This window comes from Chiloscyllium plagiosum, chromosome 1 (assembly GCF_004010195.1).
Source record: "Chiloscyllium plagiosum isolate BGI_BamShark_2017 chromosome 1, ASM401019v2, whole genome shotgun sequence".
NCBI lineage: Eukaryota > Metazoa > Chordata > Chondrichthyes > Orectolobiformes > Hemiscylliidae > Chiloscyllium > Chiloscyllium plagiosum.
In genome coordinates, this window is record NC_057710.1 from 22,200,903 (window position 1) to 22,221,424 (window position 20,522).

Sequence of the window (20,522 nt, forward strand, 5' to 3'; positions counted from 1 at the left end):
TCAGTCCTTGCCTTTCCAAATACATGTACATCCTGTCCCTCAGGATTCTCTCCAACATCTTGCCCACCACCGATGTCATGCTCACCGGTCTGTTGTTCCCTGCCTTTTCCATCCCAATTTGTATAATAATGGCACCACGTAAATCAGCCTCATGTCTTCCTGCATTATTCCTTCGGCTGTTGATGATAAGTACATGTCATCAAGATTCCCAGCACTTACTTCCCAAGCTTCCCACTGAGTTCTCGTGTACCCCTGATCAGTGCCCATGAAGTGCGTTGTGATTACACATCATTTGGTTCGTGTATGGAACGAACGTCCTGAGAAGTGATGGGTGTGGGTAAAGTTACAACGTTTAAAAGACATTTGATTAAGTGCAAGTATAAGGGAAGGTTTGGGAAAATATGATCCAAGCACATGCAAGTGGGACTGGCTTAGATTGAGATTATCATCCGCATGGACTGTATGGGCCGATAGGTCTGTTTACAAACACTCAGTGTAACTCTCTGACTCCAAGTGTGTTTGTATGTCCAAGCATGTATCTGCGCATTTCTGTCCGCACTTGTCTATTTGTGTGCGTTTATATGTATATCTGTGTGCCCCTCTGTGTGTATCTATCTCTCTGCACATGTTATGTGTCTATTTCTCTGAGTGTGTGTGTGTCTGTGTGCCTGTGACTGTCTGTGTGTTTGTGTGTGTGTGTGTGTGTTTGTTGATGATGCTGTGAGCTGCTGCCCTCCCTCTGTCCCTCGTAAACTGAATCTCTGATGATTTTTACCCTCCACTCCAAGCTGTACAGTGCTGGGGGGAGACGAGCAGAGACTGACAGCAAAATAAAGCTCAGCAGGTCTGGCAGCATCTGTGGACAGAAATGAAAGTTAACGTTTTAGGTCGAGTGACCCTTCCTCAGAACTCGTGTCAGGTGGATATTACATCACTGTAAGCACCATAGTGACTGCCAGACTCGTCCCACGCAGACACACACAGATATACACACACACACTGATACAGAGATTTAGAGAAACTCATTAATACGCAGAAACTAATACAGACATGGAATGTCTGTCGGTATTTCTCTTGCTCCAGGGTGACCTTGTCAGCATTTCACTTGCTTTGTCTGGTGGGTGTCAGTATTTAAGTCTGTCCTCAGGGAGTGTGTGAATAGTGCACTTCCTCACAATAGTGAGTGAATCGGTATTTCTGTGTGGTGTGTGACTGTAGGACAATTTCAAAATATGCAGATACTAAACCTGGAAGAATTATAATGTTTGTGATGGACAGTGTGGAACTCCAACAGGACAGTGACACATTGGTGTAGTTTTCAGGTTTATGGCAGATGAGGATTAATGCAGAGCAGTGTGAGGTGATGCACTTCGGTAGGAAGGACATTGAAATACAGTATAAAACAGGCTGTAAGGTTAGCAGTGGTGGACTCTCCCTCTTTGTGGGCATTTAAGCGGGCATTGGATAGGTATATGGAGGATAGTGGGTTAGTATAGGGTTGGTGGGCTTGGATCGGCGCAACATCGAGGGCCAAAGGGCCTGTACTGCGCTGTATTCTTCTATGTTCTATGTTCTAAATACCCTATTTAAAAGCACTAATCAAAGAAAAAATGTTCCAAAATTGATGCTAGCCTTTATGATTTTTCATAATTACCTGTTTTCACCTTTCTCACTGGACATGTCAGTTCCATTGACAAAATCAAATCTCTAGACTTTGTCTTTAAGTGAGAGTTTCCACATTGAATACAATTGAGATATTCAAGTTGGCCGCATTCATGGCAGAATTTGACATCTATCATTAGAAATTAGTGATCAGAAATTGGGCCAACATTTCAGAAACACTGTTTGCATTTTTGCCCTCTCTTATCCAAGGAATATTTACATATTCTTATGTCTGTAATGCAGCAAAATACATAAAACTATTGAAAAAACTTTGCATAAGTGAATCTGGGTCTATTTAGTGCTGAAAGATGTGTCTCGAAGCCTAATTTGAAACTGCATTGTTTGGGCAATTCTCTTCTGAAAGAGTTGATTTTCATCGTTTTTCCTCCTGTACGAGCTCAGACTATAAATTGGAAATTATTAGACTTGATTGCAGTCACAACAGCACCAACCCCCCAGATTATATTCAGCTTTGATTAAAGTAATAATTACCGAGTATTTTTCTTCTGAAATCTAACAACTCAATGTCATAAATACTCTGATTTTTGTTTTAGTGCAAATGTGCCCAATACTGGCCAGACCAGGGTTGTTGGACATATGGGAACATCCGAGTGTCTGTGGAAGACATGATGGTACTAGTGGACTACACCATTCGCAAGTTCTGTATTCAGCAAGTAAGTCTTGTAAGTTCGTTTGGTTCTGTTTCTAGATGTGAAAATACTCTTAAATTAGTTTTGACTTGTTTCACTTGACAACTGTGTTTTCAATGACTGGAAAGCATTTAAATGCTTATTAATCAGAATTATGTACAGAGTTCATGAAAAATTGAATTGATATAGAATGTTAGAATAATTCATTCTGGCCACCATTGATATCTTAACTGGCTGTTCCTTCATCTCATAGAACCATAGACCTCCTTCCCATCTGCAAGACTGTATTGATGAATCATGCCTGAGCTGGCTTTTTGAAGGTGCCATCCAAATTGTTTTTTCACTTCTGTGTCCTTTGCTCATAACAGTGCTAGTTTCCCCATCCCCCATCCTTTCATTTCTCAGTTTCTACTGGGTTTTTTTCACCATTGTTTACGATGGTGCATTTCAGATAGTAGTTTACAGTCTAAAAGCAAAAATAATCTCTAACCACCACCTGCTGTGTTTTGCCAGTTATTTTAAATCTGCAGTTATTTTACAATGTTCAGCATTTAATTTGCACAAGATGTTTGGAAATTTGGTATTTTCTGTTTCAATGGGAAGAGGATGCAGTTGCATTGTGACTGTTAGTGGACTAATAACTCCAGAAAAATACACTCAAAGCCACCTGTATCAGTAAAAGTGATTATGAAACTTGTTTTGGAAGCTGGAGATCTGAAATAAAAACAGAACGTGCTGGAAGAACTGAGCAGGTCTGACAGCATCTGCAGAGATAAGAAAGTTAATGTTTTGACTCTGATATGACTCCTTCAGAACCCACAGATTATTTTAGACTGGTCAATTAATACTTCACGGATGCATTAGTATCTTTTTAATGAAGGAAACTTGTTGTTTTATGTCACTTTGGCCCATATATCCCTCTGGTCTCCTAATTCACCCTTAACTGCCCTCTGAAGTAATCAAACAAGTCATTTGCTAGAGGAAGGTAGCCCACAAACACCACCTTAAGCCAACTAGAGAAGAAAATTCCGACCTGGGGAGAAAAGAGGTGCCAAGAATGAAATTTCAAAATTGAATGCAGATTTTAGGAGTATTTGAGAACCTAAACAATATGCACTATTTTTAAAGTCACATCAAAGATACAGCCTTGATAAGTTGCAAAATAGGTGTCTTATACAACATATAATTGAACAAAAGTAATTTTATGCCAGACTATCAATTCAGGATAAAGCATGATACTGGGGTGGCACAGTGGCTCACTGGTTAGCACTGCTGCCTCACAGTGCCAGGGACCCGGGTTGATTCCAGCCTCAGAACGTATGGAGTTCGCACATTCTCCAGCATCTGTGTAGGTTTCCTCTGGGTGCTCCGGTTTCCTCCCACAGTCCAAAGGTGTGCAGATTTGGTGAATTGGCAGTGCTAAATTGCCCATAGTGTTCAGGGATGTGTAGGTTGGGTGCAATTGGTATGGGGAAATGGGTCTGGGTGGGTTACTCTTTGGAAGCTTGGTGTGGATTTGATGGACCGAAGGGCCTGTTTCTACATTGTAGGGATTCTATACCAAAAAGGTATATGTTGAAAGGAAAATATAGCAATAGCTTCTTTACTCAAAGAATGATCAGCACTTAAAGCTGTGTCTCTCGGTAGAAGATTAGGGACAAAAGATTTACAATCTTTTGAAGAGTCAAGTGCTTAGTTTTTTAAATCAGAAATTCTAGATGTATGAGTTGAAATGGGCTGAATAGTTCCTGTAATTGGAAATCTCATAGTTGAAGTGTGACACAGCAAAAGTTATTACTGTAAATAAAAGTTCATGGTATAGGAGTTATATATAAAATTGAAGCTTGGGTAGCTGACAGGAAAATTGGCATAATTATTTCATTTTCTGGTTGGCAAGAAATAATGAGTGGTGTACCACAGGGATAGGGCTTCTAAACCTCTTAGAGTTTATATAAATGACTTAGATGAAGAGACTGAAGATACGTTTACCAAAATTTGTTCTTGCGACAAAGATAGGTAGGAACTTTTTGGTGGTAAAGATAAAGCATGTAACCTATGGCTGGAGAGTGGGACTAGCTGGCTAGCTCTTCAGGGGGTTGGTACATACACAATAGGTCAACTGGCCTCCTGTAAAGTTTTATGGTTCTAGATATGGGAGATTGTGAAGTTCTGAGGGACCTGAGTCTTCATGTATGAATCACAAAAGATTAGTATAAAACTAGAGCAATTATGAAAGCTAAAAAGAAGTTCTTATTAAATGCAGGGGGAATTGAATAATACTAGGAAGGTTATTCGGTTATACAGAGCACTGGTCAGACCACACGAATTGGAAAAGTTTAGACGAATATGGGCCAAACACATGCAAGTGGGACCAGTTGCGTTTGGGAAACCTGGTTGACACTGACAAGTTGGACCCAAAGATCAGTTTCTGTGCTGTGTGACTCTACGACTCTGTAACATCTGGAGTGCTGTGCAATGTCTTGGTCTCCTTAATTAAAAGAGGATAGAAATATGTTGAAATCAATTCAGAGAAAAGTTTACAAGACAAGTATCTAGAATGGGCAAGCTGTCTTATAAGGAAAGGTTGGACAGGCTAGATTTGTATCAAGAGTTAGAGGTAACTTGTTGAAACGAACAAGATCTTCAGTGGCTTTGGAACTCAGTTTTCCTCAATAAAGGTGTCGGATGGAGAGCCTTTAAATATTTTTAAGGCAAAGGTCGATGGGGATGAAAAGTTTATTGGAGCTATTCAGAATGTGGAACAATCAAATCAGCCATGATCATACTGGATGATGGAGCAGGCTCAAGGAGTCCAGTAGCCTACTCATGCTCCTAAATCATATGTTCTGTCTTGTGTACTTTGCTAACATTCAGCAATTTATTTTAACCTTCCATCTCTGTAGGTAGGAGATGTAATGAATAAGAAGCCTCAGCGATTGGTTACTCAGTTCCATTTTACCAGTTGGCCTGACTTTGGAGTTCCATTTACCCCAATTGGTATGCTAAAATTTCTAAAGAAGGTGAAGACCTGTAACCCATCCTTTGCGGGTGCCATAGTTGTACATTGCAGGTCAGTATGTTTTAAATTGGTGTTCAGTCGATTTCTGTTTTGACAGTTGGAAAAGGATTCACAATTGCTTAAACCTTACTTCTTTCACTTGTTGCGTGGCAGTGGAGTAAGGGTGGAGAGAAGGAAAAGGTGATGAGTTTTGTGCACAAATGCAAGTAATGTAAGAAATGAAGCTAATTTGAAAAAAAAGAAATAAAGACTTGCATTGAAATGGCATTTTCACTACTAATGGAAGTTTCAAAGTGCTTTACAGACAATTAATGACTTTTTGAAGTATTGTAATGTAGGAAATATGACATCGATGTGCACACACCATCAACAACTCTCTCAGACAGCATGGTGATGGTGACCAAATAATCTATTACCCTGCTTCCTTTTGAAACTGTCCTCAAGATCTTTTCCATCTATCATCCATGAGAGGCCATACAGGGTTTTGGTATAATGTCTCACTTGAAAGATGACCCTTTCAAGCAGTGCAGCACTCTCTTAGTACTGCACTGGACTGTCAGTCTTGATGTTTGTGTTTGAGCCTTGAGTGGGATTTGAACCAGTAACTTTGTGAGTCAAAGACTATTACCTGAGGCACTGCTGATGCTCATCAGTTGGAAATAAAAATTTAGCCTGAAGGCTGTGATGTAACCATGTATCGTGCAGGGAGGTTGTGGCATAGTGGTGGTGAACGTGCTGGGATAGTGGGAATGTCACTGGACTAGTAACCAGACACCCAGATTAGTCTTTGGGGGCACAAGTTCAAAGTCCACCTTGGCAGCTGGTGTAAATTAAAATAAATTAATCATAAGCAAAACTTACTCTCAGTATTGGTGACCATGAAATCACCTTTAATTGCCATAAAAACCCATTTGGCTCATTCATGCCCTTCAGAGAAGGAAATGCACTGTCATTATCTGAATTGGCTTTCATGTAATTCCAGACCTACAGCAATATGGTTGACTTTCAAGTGCCCTCTGCCACTTAGTTATACCCAGTTGATGCAAACTCAAAATGGAACACCATCAGATGGGCCGTATTCGCTGGCCTAGGCACCAGGAACAACAACTATACACCCAGCTTACTAACATCTGAAGGATTGTGCCAAAATTGGGAAGGCTGTTCCACAGACTGGTCGAGTTATATCTCAGAGACACACCTTACAGACAATGATCAGATACCCCTGGATAAGTCCTGTCCCACCAGTAGGATAGAGTCACCCAAGGTAACAGAATTGTGGAGGCTGGTACAATTGCAACATTTAAAAGACATTTGGATGGGTATATGAATGGGAAGGGTTTGGAGGGATATGGGCTGGGTGCTGGCAGATTGGACTAGATTGGGTTGGGATGTCTGGTTGGCATGGACGAATTGACCGAAGGGTCTGTTTCCATGCTGTACATTTTAAGACTCTAAGTCATGTACAGTAGTTGGGAAGGAAGTTCTATGGGAGAACCTCAAATTATATGCTGCATCCACGAACCTCATGGTTTCAAATCAAATATGGACAAAGTATCTTGCCAACTACAATCTTCTCTACCCCCTCAACTCCCAATCCCAACGCACCTTTGTCCAAAGAAGAGAGATTGGCAAACTTGGCTGTCTATGCTGTCTAGAATTTCAAAATTTGGAGATGCATATGTAAATCAGTTTTTGAGCAAAGTACAATGTAACTCTGCAGAGTAACTTGCAGAGTTACATTGTACTTTGCTCAAAAACTGCATGCATACATGTAGAACTCTGAGCTCAAAAACTACATGAGTTTATGTAAAACTGTTATCTCACTTTCTAGATTCTAATCTATCAAAACATCATGGCATAGACAGCGAACACAGGGGGCCAACACCTTCAACATATTGTCTAGCTATCACCATTGTTCACAGCTAACCCGAGAATGCAACTTTAAAAAAAAGGTTTTGTGATTTACACATGAAAGAAGTGAAACTATCACTGTATTCTAACAGATGAAAGGCTTACCAGACAATCAATTTTTCAATGTATAATTTCAGTTACATTACACTATAAATTTTTGCTATAAATTCTGTGTTACGATCGAGCCCTCCACTATCAGCTGATGAAGGAGCATCGCTCCGAAAGCTAGTGGGGTACCAATTAAACCTGTTGGACTATAACCTGGTGTTGTGATTTTTAACTTAGAATTTCAAAGGTAGCCATAATGTGGAGGTGCCAGTGTTGGACAGGGGTGGACAAAGTTAAAAATCACACAATACTAGATTATAGTCCAATTAGTTTGTTTGGAAGTATAAGCTTTCAAAGTGCTGCACCTTCATCAGGTAGCTACCTGACAAAAGAGCGGTGCTCCAAACGCTTGTACATCCAAATAAACCTGTTGGACTATAACCTGGTGTTGTGTGATATTTAGAATTTCAAAGAATGAGAGGTGATCTCATTAAAGCTTACAAAATAAAAGGATAGACATGGTAAATGTGGGTAAAATGTTTTCCTAGTTAGAGAATCTAGAACTAGAAGTCACAACTTAAAAATCTGAGGTGAGAAGAAATTATTTGGCACAGAAGGTTGTGAACCTTCAGAATTCTTGACTACAGAAGGCTGTGGAAGCTCACGTTTAAGTTAGAGGTTGAAGGATTACCACTGGCTACAGATTTGTGTTGACTAATAGGCATTAAAATGGTCAATCAACCATGATCATATTGAATGGCAAAAGAGGCTCAATGGACTGAATGGCCAATTCAAGTTCCTATGTTCTTTGCTGATAAATCAGTCATCTCTATGTTGAGCAACAGTTGGATGATACATTGAAGGTTACAAAGGCATATAGAGTACTCTGAATCAAGGACTTCAATGTCCATCATCAAGAGTTGCTTGCTATCACTGCTACAAACAGAACTGGTCAAGTCCTTTTGTTTTATTTGTTTGTGGGATGTTGTCATTTATTGTCCATCGCAATTGTCCCTGAAAAGCTGGTGATGATCTGCCTGATTAAAATGCTGGTGTCCATTTGGTGTACATCCTCCTACAGTGGGTTTAGGGTCTTTCCGGATTTTAAAACAGCATTGGAGGAACACTGATTTGCTTTCCAGTCAGGATGGAGAAGATCTTGCACGTGGTGCTGCTTGTCATTGCCCTTCAGATGGTCATAGTTGTGGGTCTGACTTTGCCTCATTGAGTTTCTGCCATGCATCTTGAGGATGGTATATATTGCTGCTATTGTGCTTTGCTATTGGAGGGGCTAAACACATGTAGATGTGTTATCACTGAAGTTGGCTAGTTTGTCCTGGACAGTGTCAGTCTTTTTGAGTGTTGTTGGAACTGCACTCATCCAAGCCAGTGAGGACGTAATCTATCATGCTCCTGTCATACACTTTGGTGTACAGGCTTTATTGACTAAATTGTCAATGTTCTGGGATACCATTGATAAGGCCATAAGAAGTAGGAACGGGAGTGGGCCGTTTGGCTTCTTGAGCCTGTTCCGTCATTCAGTAAGATCATAGCTGATCTGACATTCCTCAAGTCCACATTTCTGCCTTTTCCCCTTAACCCTTAATTCCCTGACTGATCAAGAATCTGTCTACCTCAACTTAAATTAGGGGCGGCACAATGGTTAGCACTGCTGCCTCACAGCGCCAGAGAACCGGGTTCAGTTCTCGCCTCAGGCAACTGTCTGCGTGGAGTTTGCACATTCTCCCCGTGTCTGCGTGGGTTTCCTCCCACAGTCCAAAAATGTGCAGGTTAGGTGAATTGGCCATGCTAAATTGTCTATAGTGTTAGGTGAAGGCGTAAATGTAGGAGAATGGGTCTGGGTGGGTTGCGCTTCGGCGGGTTAGTGTGGACTTGTTGGGCCGCAGGGCCTGTTTCCACGCTGTAAGTGATCTAATCTATATAAAGAAAAAGTGGGCAGCATGGTGGCACAGTGGTTAGCACTGCTTATCTCACAGCGCCAGAGACCTGGGTTCAATTCCCGCCTCAGCCGACTCTCTGTGAGGAGTTTGCACGTTCTCCTGGTGTCTGCGTGGGTTTCCTCCGGGTGCTCCGGTTTCCTCCCACAATCCAAAAATGTGCAGGTTAGGTGAATTGGCCATGCTAAATTGCCCGTAGTGTTAGGTGAAGGGGTAAATGTAGGAGAATGGGTCTGGATGGGTTGTGCTTCGGCGGGTCGGTATAGACTTGTTGGGCCGAAGGGCCTGTTTCCACACTGTAAGTAATCTAATCTAATCTTAAATACACAGGAAGATGCTACCTCCACAACTCCTCTAGCAAAATTTCCAAAGGCATTCAATTTTCTGAGAGAAGACATTCCTCCTCATTTTGATCTAAATTGGCAGTCTAAATTCATGAAACTATGCCCTTTAGTCTTAGATTCTCCCATGAGGGGAAATATCCTTTTGGCATTTACCTGTTGAGCCCTTTTGGAATCCTAAACAAACTTGTACCAACCATAACAATGTTGTGGCTTCCAAAGCGCATCAGAATCGAGGAATTCTGAGGCAAGTAACTGACCACCTGTCTCTCCAATGTTTATTGACCATCTCCAAAGTTTAAGTCAGGAGTGTGATAGAATAGTGCTCATTTGTTTGGATGAGTGGAACCAACAACTCTTAAGGACCTCATCAAAATAGAGTACAATAAATTCCAATTGATTGGTACCTATTTCAGCAGTTTAAGGATTCACTCCCTCAAGCACCACATAGCAAAACAATGTGTGTCATATGTAAGTTGAACTGCAGCAGTCCACCAAGCGATTGGCACTCTCCACACCTACAGCTTCTACTACCCGAGGCCTTCCAGGTGATAGATGCATAGAGCACTACTATCTGTAAGCTCTCTCCAAACCACACAACACCTTGACAGGGACCATATTACCATTCTCTCTCTCTTCTCTTCTGGATCTCCCTACCCCTTACACTGACGGTGTACCTAAGCCACATGGATGGCAATGCATCAAGAGTTGAGCTCCCCCCATCTTCTCGAGGACAATTATGTACCAGCATCCATGCTGACCTAATTGGCGTTATCTGTATCCTGTGAAAGAATGTGGCTACAAGCTGGACAACACTGGGAATCACAGTTTATATGATTTTTGAAAAGGAGGAAAATAACAGTATATCTAAGAGACAATTGTAGCAGTATAAAAGAAGAATTTCAACAAGTGTAGAGCCAAGGAATAGTATAAGTAAAAGACTCTGGTATAAATTTCTTTAAATGTTGAATTGATGAGATGGGGAAATGCTTAAAGAAGAAGTTCAAATAAGCACATAGCAGAAGCAATTTTGTTATAAAAGGTTGTTTTAATTTTCATGTAGGCAGGGTGAAACACATCACTTTGGTAAGATTTGCAAAGAACTTCTGTAATATGTTTATGGCAGTTTCTTAGGTCATTCCAATGGTATTTAAAGAGTGGGCCAGAACATTTTGGAAAGAATGGTATATACAGAATGGTAAAAAGATAGCAAAGATATTTGTAGGACTATAAGCATTTTGAAGGTAATAGAAATTGTACAGATGTTGTGTTGAATGTGGAGGCCTTTGAGTTGGAAGCTGGAAGCATAAGGAATCCTCTAATGGTTCTGTGACAGGTTATGAGAAAGTTTGATGAAGTTTGGCTTATGTTCATTGGAGTTTCAAAGAATGAGAGGAGACCTGTTGAAATGCAAGATTGTTTGGGGACTTGACAGGGTTGATGCAGAGAGGTTATTTCCTCTTGTGGGAGATTCTAGGACAGTGGACAATCTCAGAAGAATTAGTTGTCCATTTAAGAGAGAAATGAGAAATTTCTTCACTTAAAGAGCAGTGAATCTGTGAAATTCTTTACTTCAGAGGCTGGGTCAAACCATTTTTTACTTTATATTCCAATTCACAAATGGGTCAAGCATTCTTTCAGAGCTGCAAAATGCGCAGTCTATCTCAGCTTAGACTGAAAAGGCAAAGTGGTTGGGAAACAGTTCAACAGATCAAACAAGTTGTTTCATACTGCTCTTATTCAAAGGCTACACAAGTGATATTTTTCATCAGTAGGATGCTATCATTAATCCAAAAAGACTTTCTGCTTACCATACAATTGAGAAGCATTATGAATTTTGTTGCTGAGGCAAGGCCAGAAATATAGGCCATACATTCCAGGGATTATCTGATTAAATCAAATACACATTTGTTCAGTTGTTCATAATAACCATAATACAACTCTACGTCAGTACCACTTGCAAAGCCCAGAATAAAATGTTTCCTCTTAAATGTGATTGGGCAACACTTCCTAAGTATCCACAAGTGTTCTAATAGTACACTGACAGTCAATTTAAGGTAATCAGTCAAGTTGGTGACGTGATTCATTTGATCTTGCTAGAAACTGCATGGAGGGACTCATTCCCTGAAAATGAAAGAAATGTTTTCCTGCTTTGTGTTGTTTTTCCATTATTTAAGAACTTAATCATACCTGGTACTTTTTCCACAATAGTCAGAGTCAATTTACCAACTAAACGGTGCTCACTTTCTTCAGTATAAGTAGGGAGATTGATGGTGAATTGGTCTGGGCAGGAGGGTTGATGCAGACTTGATGTGCCAAATGGTGTCTTTCTGCACTGTAGGGATTATATGATTCTTAGTAATGATTATTTGAAATTTAGCATTCTTGTGTTGTCCAGTCTATTTCCAGCAATATTAAAAATCTTCCTCTTGTTCCAGACTGGTCTGGCCTCGCATACTAGCACTTTTATCATCTGGGAGAAGGATAAATTGCCATTACAGTGATTAGTACCCATTAAAGGTGGCTTCCCACTTCCCATGACCACAGTGCATGTCTCTTCTTTTCTGAGCTTCTCCAACCATAAGCATTGGAGAGAGCTTGGAACACAGGAAAGCGTTCTTGAGTTTGCAGAAAACAAGCTCACTGTAATTTTGATGAAATAGGATGGACTACTGTTTTTTAACAAGAATGGAAGGTACCATTTTTATGATCAATTGTGGGAATGAGAGCTTGTCAAGAGACCACTGCATATTTTTCTCCTTTCTCCAGCCTCAGATTTGCATATTTATGGTCTGGAATAAGATGGAAGTCTCTCTTGTATAGCACCTACTGACTTCTCATGCTTGACTTTATGCGACTTTTGCATTACCAGTGGGAATCATGTTTAAGCCATTCTTCCTAATTTATATTTCTGAGAAGTATATTTTGATTTCAATATTCCTCTTTTATATGCAATATAACCATCACTACACTTAAAAATCTGATTTGTGGATATTACATGGTTTATACCGTGGAGTTTTCAGTGGAGTTCTTCTAATTCATTCGTGGAATGTAAGCATTGCTGGCTGTTGGCCAGCATTTATTGCCCATCCCTAGTTGCCCTTGAAAAGGTTCTGATGAGCTGTCTTCTTGATGCACTGCAGTCCACATGCTCTAAGTTGACCCACAATGCCCTTATGAGGAATTCCAAGATTTTGTCTCAATGATAGTAAAGAAAAGGCGATATATTTCCAAGTCATGATGGTGAGCGGCTTGGAGGGGAACTTGTAGCTGATGGTATTCCTGTGTATCTGCTGCGCTTGTCCTTTCAAAGGGCAGTGGTAATGGGTTTGGAAAGTGCTGTTTAAGGATCTTTGGTGAATTTCTACAGTGCATATTGTAGATAGTACAGCAGATCAGGCAGCATCCAAGTAGATAGTACACATTGCTGCTGAGTTTTCGTGGTAGAGGGAGTAAATGCTTCCAAGCATTAACCTATTGATACATCTAATTTGGAAACTTAACCAGTACTTTTTTGTCAGGAGAATTTTGTTCAGTAATTTTTCATATTGTTGCACAGGCTATAACTGCCATCTTGTGGAACATCAAGATATTACGTACTTCATTTAAATATTTAATCAAGGTTTGGTTTGAAAAGAAAATGAAGCATCTGAAAGCCATTGTCATTTCCTGCTTTGTAATCTCGAATTCCTTCAAGGATCTGCATTTTGCGCCACTCTTATTTCTCATGTATATACAGCATTTAACAAGGGATAGAAACTAGACCTTCTACCCCTTGAATAAGATTAGGATTGGACCTTTTTCAGTTGTCTCTGAAGATGACCTAAAATAGATGTTAATCCTTTATTCACATCGTTAAGGGAATCAACAGTAATGAGAAATTGACATTGAAAAGTTGAACAGGTGATAGTCCCATTCATGATTTTTAAAAATTCTTTTAAAGTTTGTCTTTCCATAAAGCTGAAAAGCATGTGAATTCCATTTCCATAATCATGAGGTTTTTTTTGACTTGCTTTGCCTTACCTAGTGCAATACCTCTTTGGACTTCAAGCTGCCTGCTGTTAAAAGCAAGTTACTCAACAGCCATATTGTTCAAATAAATGTGGGTACATAAAAACATGATATAAAGTGCGGATTGCACTCAGTTTCCAGGTACCTTCAGGTTGATACTTCTTTAATTGAGTCAAGGAATGTGGGCTGTTGCTGCCCATCCCTAATTGATCTTGGAAAAAGTGGTGGTGAGCTGTTGCTAAGAACTGCTGTAGTCCATTTGGTGTAGGTACATTCACAATGAGATGTAGGAGCAGAAGAAGCCCATTGAGTCTGCTTTACCATTCAGCAAGATTATGACTGATCTGATAATCCTCAACTCCACTTTCCTGCCATTTCCCTTACTTGTTAAAAATGTCTGTCTCAACCTAGAATATACTGAATGACAAAACCTCGACAGCTCTCTATGGTAAAGAATTCAATGGATTCACAACCATCTGAGAGAAGAAACTCCTCCTCATCACTAACTTACATATGCGACTTCTTATTCTGAGAGTATGCCCTTAAGCCCTAGATTCTCCCACAAAGGGGATCAGCCTCTACATATCTATTCTGTCAAGTCTCTTAAGGATCTTGTATCCTTAAATAAGGTCAACTCTGATTTGCCTAAATTCCAACGAGTACAGCCTGAATCTGCTCACCCTCTCCTCATAAGTCAATGCCTTCATACCTGGTATCCGCCAAAAGTCTCAACACTAGGTTGTAGTCCATCAGGTTTATTTGAAATCACAAGCTTACGGAGCACTGCATTTTCATCAGGTGAAGTCCTGTTCATATACCCATTCAGATGGATTTTTAATGTTGTGATTGTACCAGCCTCCACCACTTCCTCTGGCAGCTCATTCCATTATCTGTGCACCATCATCTGCATGAAAAAGTAGCCTCTAAGGTCCATTTTATATCGTTTCCCCTCTCACCTTAAACCTATGCCCTCTAGTTCTGGACTGCCCCCACTCTGGGAAAAACATTTTGCCCATTTACCCTATCCTTGCCCCTCATGATTTTATAAGCTTGTATAAGGTCACCCCTCCACTCCAGGGAAAATATCCCCGGTCTATTCAGCTTCTCTCCATAGCTCAAACCCTCCAACTGTGGCAGAAAGTGAGGACTGCAGATGCTGGAGATCAGAGTCGAGGCACTGGAAAAGCACAGCAGGTCAGGCAGCTTCCGAGAAACAGGAGAATTGACATTTTGGGCATAAGCCCTTCATTAGGATTGCAGGGAGACCAGGATTGCATGCAATATTCCAATAGTGGCCTAAGCAATGTCTTATACAGTTGCAACATGACCTCCCAACGTCTATACTCCGTGCATTGACCAATAAAGGCAAGCATACCAAACGTCGCCTTCACTATCCTGTCTACCTGTAACTCTACTTTCAAGGAACTATGAACCTGCGCTCCAAGGTCTCTGTTGAGTAAGTGAAGAGGAAAAAGATTTGTGAAGACAGATGGAGGTCCTTTAAGGTCAAAAACAGGGGATGTTTTAAAGAGGAACAAAGTGATCAATTAAATACACACTCTGCCTTTACAATGGCTCGGTGTCCCAAAAATGTTGGAGAACACTGAGCCAAATAATAGGGAGGAATTGAAGGAAATCAATATTACTAGGAAAATACTATTGGGAAAATTGATTGGATTAAATGCTGATAATCCACCAGCCCCTGATATTGGACATCCTTGATTACTTAAAGAAAGTGATCCTAGAAATAATTGATTCACTGGTGGTCATTTTTTCAAGATTTTATGGATTGGAGCGAAACTAATGTAACCCCAATAATTTAAAAAAGGAGGTAGAGAAGAAACAAGGAATTATCCACCATTTAACTTTATATTGGAAATGGGGAAATATCTACACAGATTGTAGGCCTTTGACAAGGTTCTACATGGTAGACTGGTTTGTAAGATTAGATCACATGGGATCCAGGGAGAACTAGCCAGTAGGATACAAAATTGGCTTGACAGTGAAAACAGAGAGGTTGATAGGGGTTGTTGTTCAGAGTGGAGGCATGTGACCAGCAGTGTGCTGCGAGGGTCCAGCGTTGTTTGTCATTTATATAAATGATTTAGATGAGATTATAGAAAGAATGGTTGGTAAGTTTGCGAATGACACCAAAATTGGTGATATAGTGGACAGTGAAGAAGATTATTTTAAGAGTACAATGGAATTTTGATTAACTGGAAGTAGACTGAAGAATAACAGAGTTTAACTCCAATAGGTCTAAGGTGTTGGTGGGTCAAATCAGGGCAGGACTTAAACGGTTAGTGGTAGGGCTCTGAGGAGTATTATCAACAAAAAGACCTGCAGTGCAGATACATAGATCCTTGAAAGTGTGTCACAGATAGACAAGGTGGTGAAAAAGGTGTTTGGCACGCTTGCCTTCATCAGTCAGAGCATTGAGTACAAGAGTTGGGATGTCATGTTACAGCTTACAAGACATTGGTAAGGACATATTTGGAGTACTGTGTACAATTCAGGTTGCCCTGCTATAGGAAAGATTTTATTAAACTGGAAAGGGTGCAAACAAAATTTGCAAGGGTGTTACTGAGACTGGAGAGTTTAAGTTGTCAGAAGAGACTGAATAGGCTGGGACTGTTTTTTTCCCGTGGAGCATAGAAGCTGAGGGGTGACAATAGACAATAGGTGCAGGAGTAGGCCATTCAGCCCTTTGAGCCTGCACCGCCATTCAATATGATCATGGCTGATCATTCCTAATCAGTATCCTCTTCCTACCTTATCTCCATAACCCTTGATTCCACTATCTTTGAGCGCTCTATCCAATGCTTTCTTAAATGAATCCAGAGACTGGGCCTCCACTGCCCTCTGGGGCAGAGCATTCCACACAGCCACCACTCTCTGGGTGAAGAAGTTTCTCCTCATCTCTGTCCTAAATGGTCTACCCCGTATTTTTAAGCTGTATCCTCTGGTTCGTCACTCACCCATCAGTGGAAACATGTTTCCTGCTGCCAGAGTGTCCAATCCTTTCATAATCTTATGTCTCAATCAGATCCCGTGGGCGGCACGGTGGCACAGTGGTTAGCACTGCTGCCTCACAGCGCCAGAGACCCGGGTTCAATTCCCGCCTCAGGCGACTGACTGTGTGGAGTTTGCACGTTCTCCCCGTGTCTGCGTGGGTTTCCTCCGGGTGCTCCAGTTTCCTCCCACAATCACAAAGATGTGCAGGGTCAGGTGAATTGGCCATACTAAATTGCCCGTAGTGTTAGGTAAGGGGTAAATGTATGGGTGGGTTTCGCTTCGGCGGGTCGGTGTGGACTTGTTGGGCCGAAGGGCCTGTTTCCACACTGTAATCTAATCTAATCTAATCTAATCCCCACTCAGTCTTCTAAACTGAAGGGTATACAAGCCCAGTCGCTTCAGTCTTTTAGTGTAAGGTAATCCAGCCATTCCAGGAATTGACCTCGTGAACCTACGCTGCACTCCCTCAATAGCCAGAATGTTTTTCCTCAAATTTGGAGACCAGAACTGCACACAGTACTCCAGGTGTGGTCTCACCAGGGCCCTGTACAGAAGCACCTCTTTGCTTCTATACTCAATTCCTCTTGTTATGAAGGCCAGCATGCTATTAGCCTTCTTCACTACCTGCTGTACCTGCATGTTTGCCTTCATTGACTGGTGTACAAGAACACCCAGATCTCTCTGTACTGCCCCTTTACCTAAATTGATTCCATTGAGGTAGTAATCTGCCTTCCTGTTCTTGCCACCAAAGTGGATATCCATACATTTATCCACATTAAACTGCATCTGCAATGCATCTGACCACTCACTTAACTTGTCCAGGTCACCCTATAATCTCCTAATATCTTCCTCACATTTCACCCTGCCACCCAGCTTAATATCATCAGCAAATTTGCTAATGTTATTACTAATACCATCTTCTATATCATTAACATATATTGTAAAAAGCTGCAGTCCCAGCACGGATCCCTGCGGGTCCAGGTACACTACATCTACTGGATCTCTCATTTCCATCTTCAGAGTTACATCCTCAAAACATTCCAGAAGATTAGTCAAGCATGATTTCCCCCTCATAAATCCATGCTGACTCTGACCTGTCCTGTTACTACTATCCAGATGTGTCGTAATTTCATTCTTTATAATAGACTCCAGCATCTTTTCCACCACTGAGGTCAGACTAACTGGTCTATAATTTCCTGCTTTCTCTCGCCTACCTTTCTTAAAAAGTGGTATAACATTAGCCACCCTCCAATCCTCAGGAACCGACCCTGAATCTATTGAACTCTGGAAAATAATCACCAACGCATCCACGATTTCCCGAGCACCTTCTTCAGTACCCTGGGATGCAGACCATCAGGCCCCGGGGACTTATCAACCTTCAGACCTAACAGTCTCTCCAGCACCAAATCCTGGCAAATATAAATTCTCTTAAGTTCAGGTCCTTCAGCCACTGTTACCTCAGGGATATTGCTTGTGTCTTCTCCAGTGAACACAGATCTGAAGTACCCTTTTAATTCCTCTGCCATTTCTTTGTTCCTAGTAATATATTCCCTTGTTTCTGTCTTCAAGGGCCCAATTTTTGTCCTAACCATTTTTTTTTGCCTTGCACATACCTAAAAAAGCTTTTACTATCCTCCTTAATATTCTTGGCCAGTTTACCTTCGTACCTCATTTTTCCTCTGCGTATTTCCTTCTTAGTAATCCTCTGTTGCTCTTTAAAAGCTTCCCAGTCCTCCGTTTTCCCACTTATCTTTGCTATGTTATACTTTTTGTCTTTTAACTTTATATGTTTCTTAACTTCCCTCATCAGCCACGGCCGTCCATGCCTCCTCCTGGGATCTTTCTTCCTTTTAGGAATGAACTGATCCTGCAACTTCTGCATTATACACAGAAATATCCGTCATTGTTCCTCCACGGTCATTCCTGCTAAGGTATTGCACTTTTGAACTTTGGCCAGCTCCTCCCTCATAGCTCCACAGTTCCCTTTATTCAACAGAAGTACTGTCACTTCCGACTGTACCCTCTCTGTCTCAAATTGCAGATTGAAGCTTAATGTATTATGGTCACTACTTCCCAATGGCTCCTTCACTTCGAGGTCTCTGACCAATTCTGGTCTGTTACACAATACCAGATCCAGAATTGCCTTCTCCCTGGTCGGCTCCAGCACCAGCTGCTCTAAGAATCCATCTCTGAGGCACTCCACAAAGTCTCTTTGTTGAGGTCCAATACCATCCTGATTCTCCCAGTCTACCTGCATGTTAAATACCTGCATGTGACCTTATAGAGGTATATAAAATCATGTGGGATCACACAGCATTGCCCTTTTTTGTGAAGGGCACTGTTTGTCACTGGACACTCGGGTGTTTTCCTATCTTCCTGATGGTGGAAATTGAATAAAAGATTCGTGCACCTCACACCTACACACACACACCATGGGTGCTGGGGAAAAATAAGAAAAAAAAAAATCATGTGGGGTATAGATAATATGAATAGCCAAGGTCTTTTCCCTTGGATAGGGGAGTCCAAAACTAGAGACATAGGGGAAAGATTTAAAAGGTATCTGAGGGGCAGCTTATGCTCACACACAGTGGTGCATATATGGAACAGTCTGCCAGAGAAAGTGGTACAGGCAGGTCCAGTTACAATATTTAAAGGACATTTTAACAGGTACATGGAGAGGAGAGGTTTAAAGGGATATGGGCCAAACATAGGAAAATGGGACCACTTCAGTTTAGAGCTGAAAATGTGTTGCTGGAAAAGCGCAGCAGGTCAGGGAGCATCCAAGGAGCAGGAGAATCGACGTTTCGGGCATGATCCCTTCTTCAGGAAACTACTTCAGTTTAGTTCAGTTGAGAAAACCTGGTTGGTATGGACAAGTTGGACTGAAATGCCTGTTGCCATGCTGTATGATTCAATGGTTCGATGAAAGTACTAGAACCCATAATAAAACATTTAACAAAGAGCACTTGGAAAACAGTGACAGGATTGGACAGATGCGGCAAGATTTATAAAAGGGAAATGTTTTGAGGATATATTTGGTAGCGTTGACAAGGGGAAGCCAGTGGATGTGGTATACTTCAAATTTCAATAAGGTCCTATGTAAGATTGACGTGTAAAATTAAAGTACATGGGATTGGGGGTAATGGATAGAGAACTAGTTAGCAGCAGAGAACAAAGAAAACTAAGATGAGGAGAAATTTCTTCACCCAAAAATCGGTGAACCTGTATAATTCTTTGCCACACAAAGTGATTGAGGCCAAAACATTTTCAAGAAGGAGTTGAATATTGTTCTTAAGGCAAAGGGGATTAAAGGGAATGGTGAGAAAGTGGGAGTAAGGTAAGAGATGAATGATAAGCCATGATCCTATTGAATGGTGGCATAGTTTCATGCTAACATTTTGTGATTCAGAGAAGAGAACGCTAAATGTTCAGTACCTTTCTGTATTTATTAACCATTTAACTGTTTAAGAAGGGTGGTAAGGACAAGCCAGGGAACTATAGACCAGTGAACCTGACATCAGTGGTGGGCAAGTTGTTGGAGGGAATCCTGAGGGACAGGATGTACATGTATTTGGAAAGGCGAGGACTGATTAGGGATAGTCAACATGGTTTTGTGCGTGGGAAATCATGTCTCACAAACTTGATTGAGTTTTTTGAAGAAGTAACAAAGAGGATTGATGAGGGCAGAGCGGTAGCTGTGATATATATGGACTTCAGTAAGGCGTTCGACAAGGTTCCCCATGGGAGACTGATTGGCAAAGTTAGATCTCACGGAATACAGGGAGAACTAGCCATTTTGATACAGAACTGGCTCAAAGGTAGAAGACAGAGAGTGGTAGTGGCGGGTTGTTTTTCAGACTGGAGGCCTGTGACCAGTGGAGTGCCTCAAGGATCGGTGCTGGGCCCT

The 20,522-nt window shown here is 41.2% G+C and overlaps 1 protein-coding gene across 7 annotated transcripts in view; it reads left to right on the plus strand.

Annotated features, from left to right (window-relative positions):
- Positions 1 to 20,522, plus strand: part of ptpra (protein tyrosine phosphatase receptor type A) — a 308,647-nt gene that overhangs the window by 202,338 nt on the left and 85,787 nt on the right. For 6 of the 7 annotated variants that reach the window (XM_043701175.1, XM_043700933.1, XM_043700779.1 and 3 more), the window contains 2 exons: positions 2,217 to 2,345; positions 5,216 to 5,382. In XM_043701175.1, coding sequence (XP_043557110.1) covers positions 2,217 to 2,345; positions 5,216 to 5,382 — 296 coding nt within the window. The remainder of the gene's footprint in view (positions 1 to 2,216; positions 2,346 to 5,215; positions 5,383 to 20,522) is intronic. The other variant, XM_043701012.1, reaches the window with a different exon arrangement.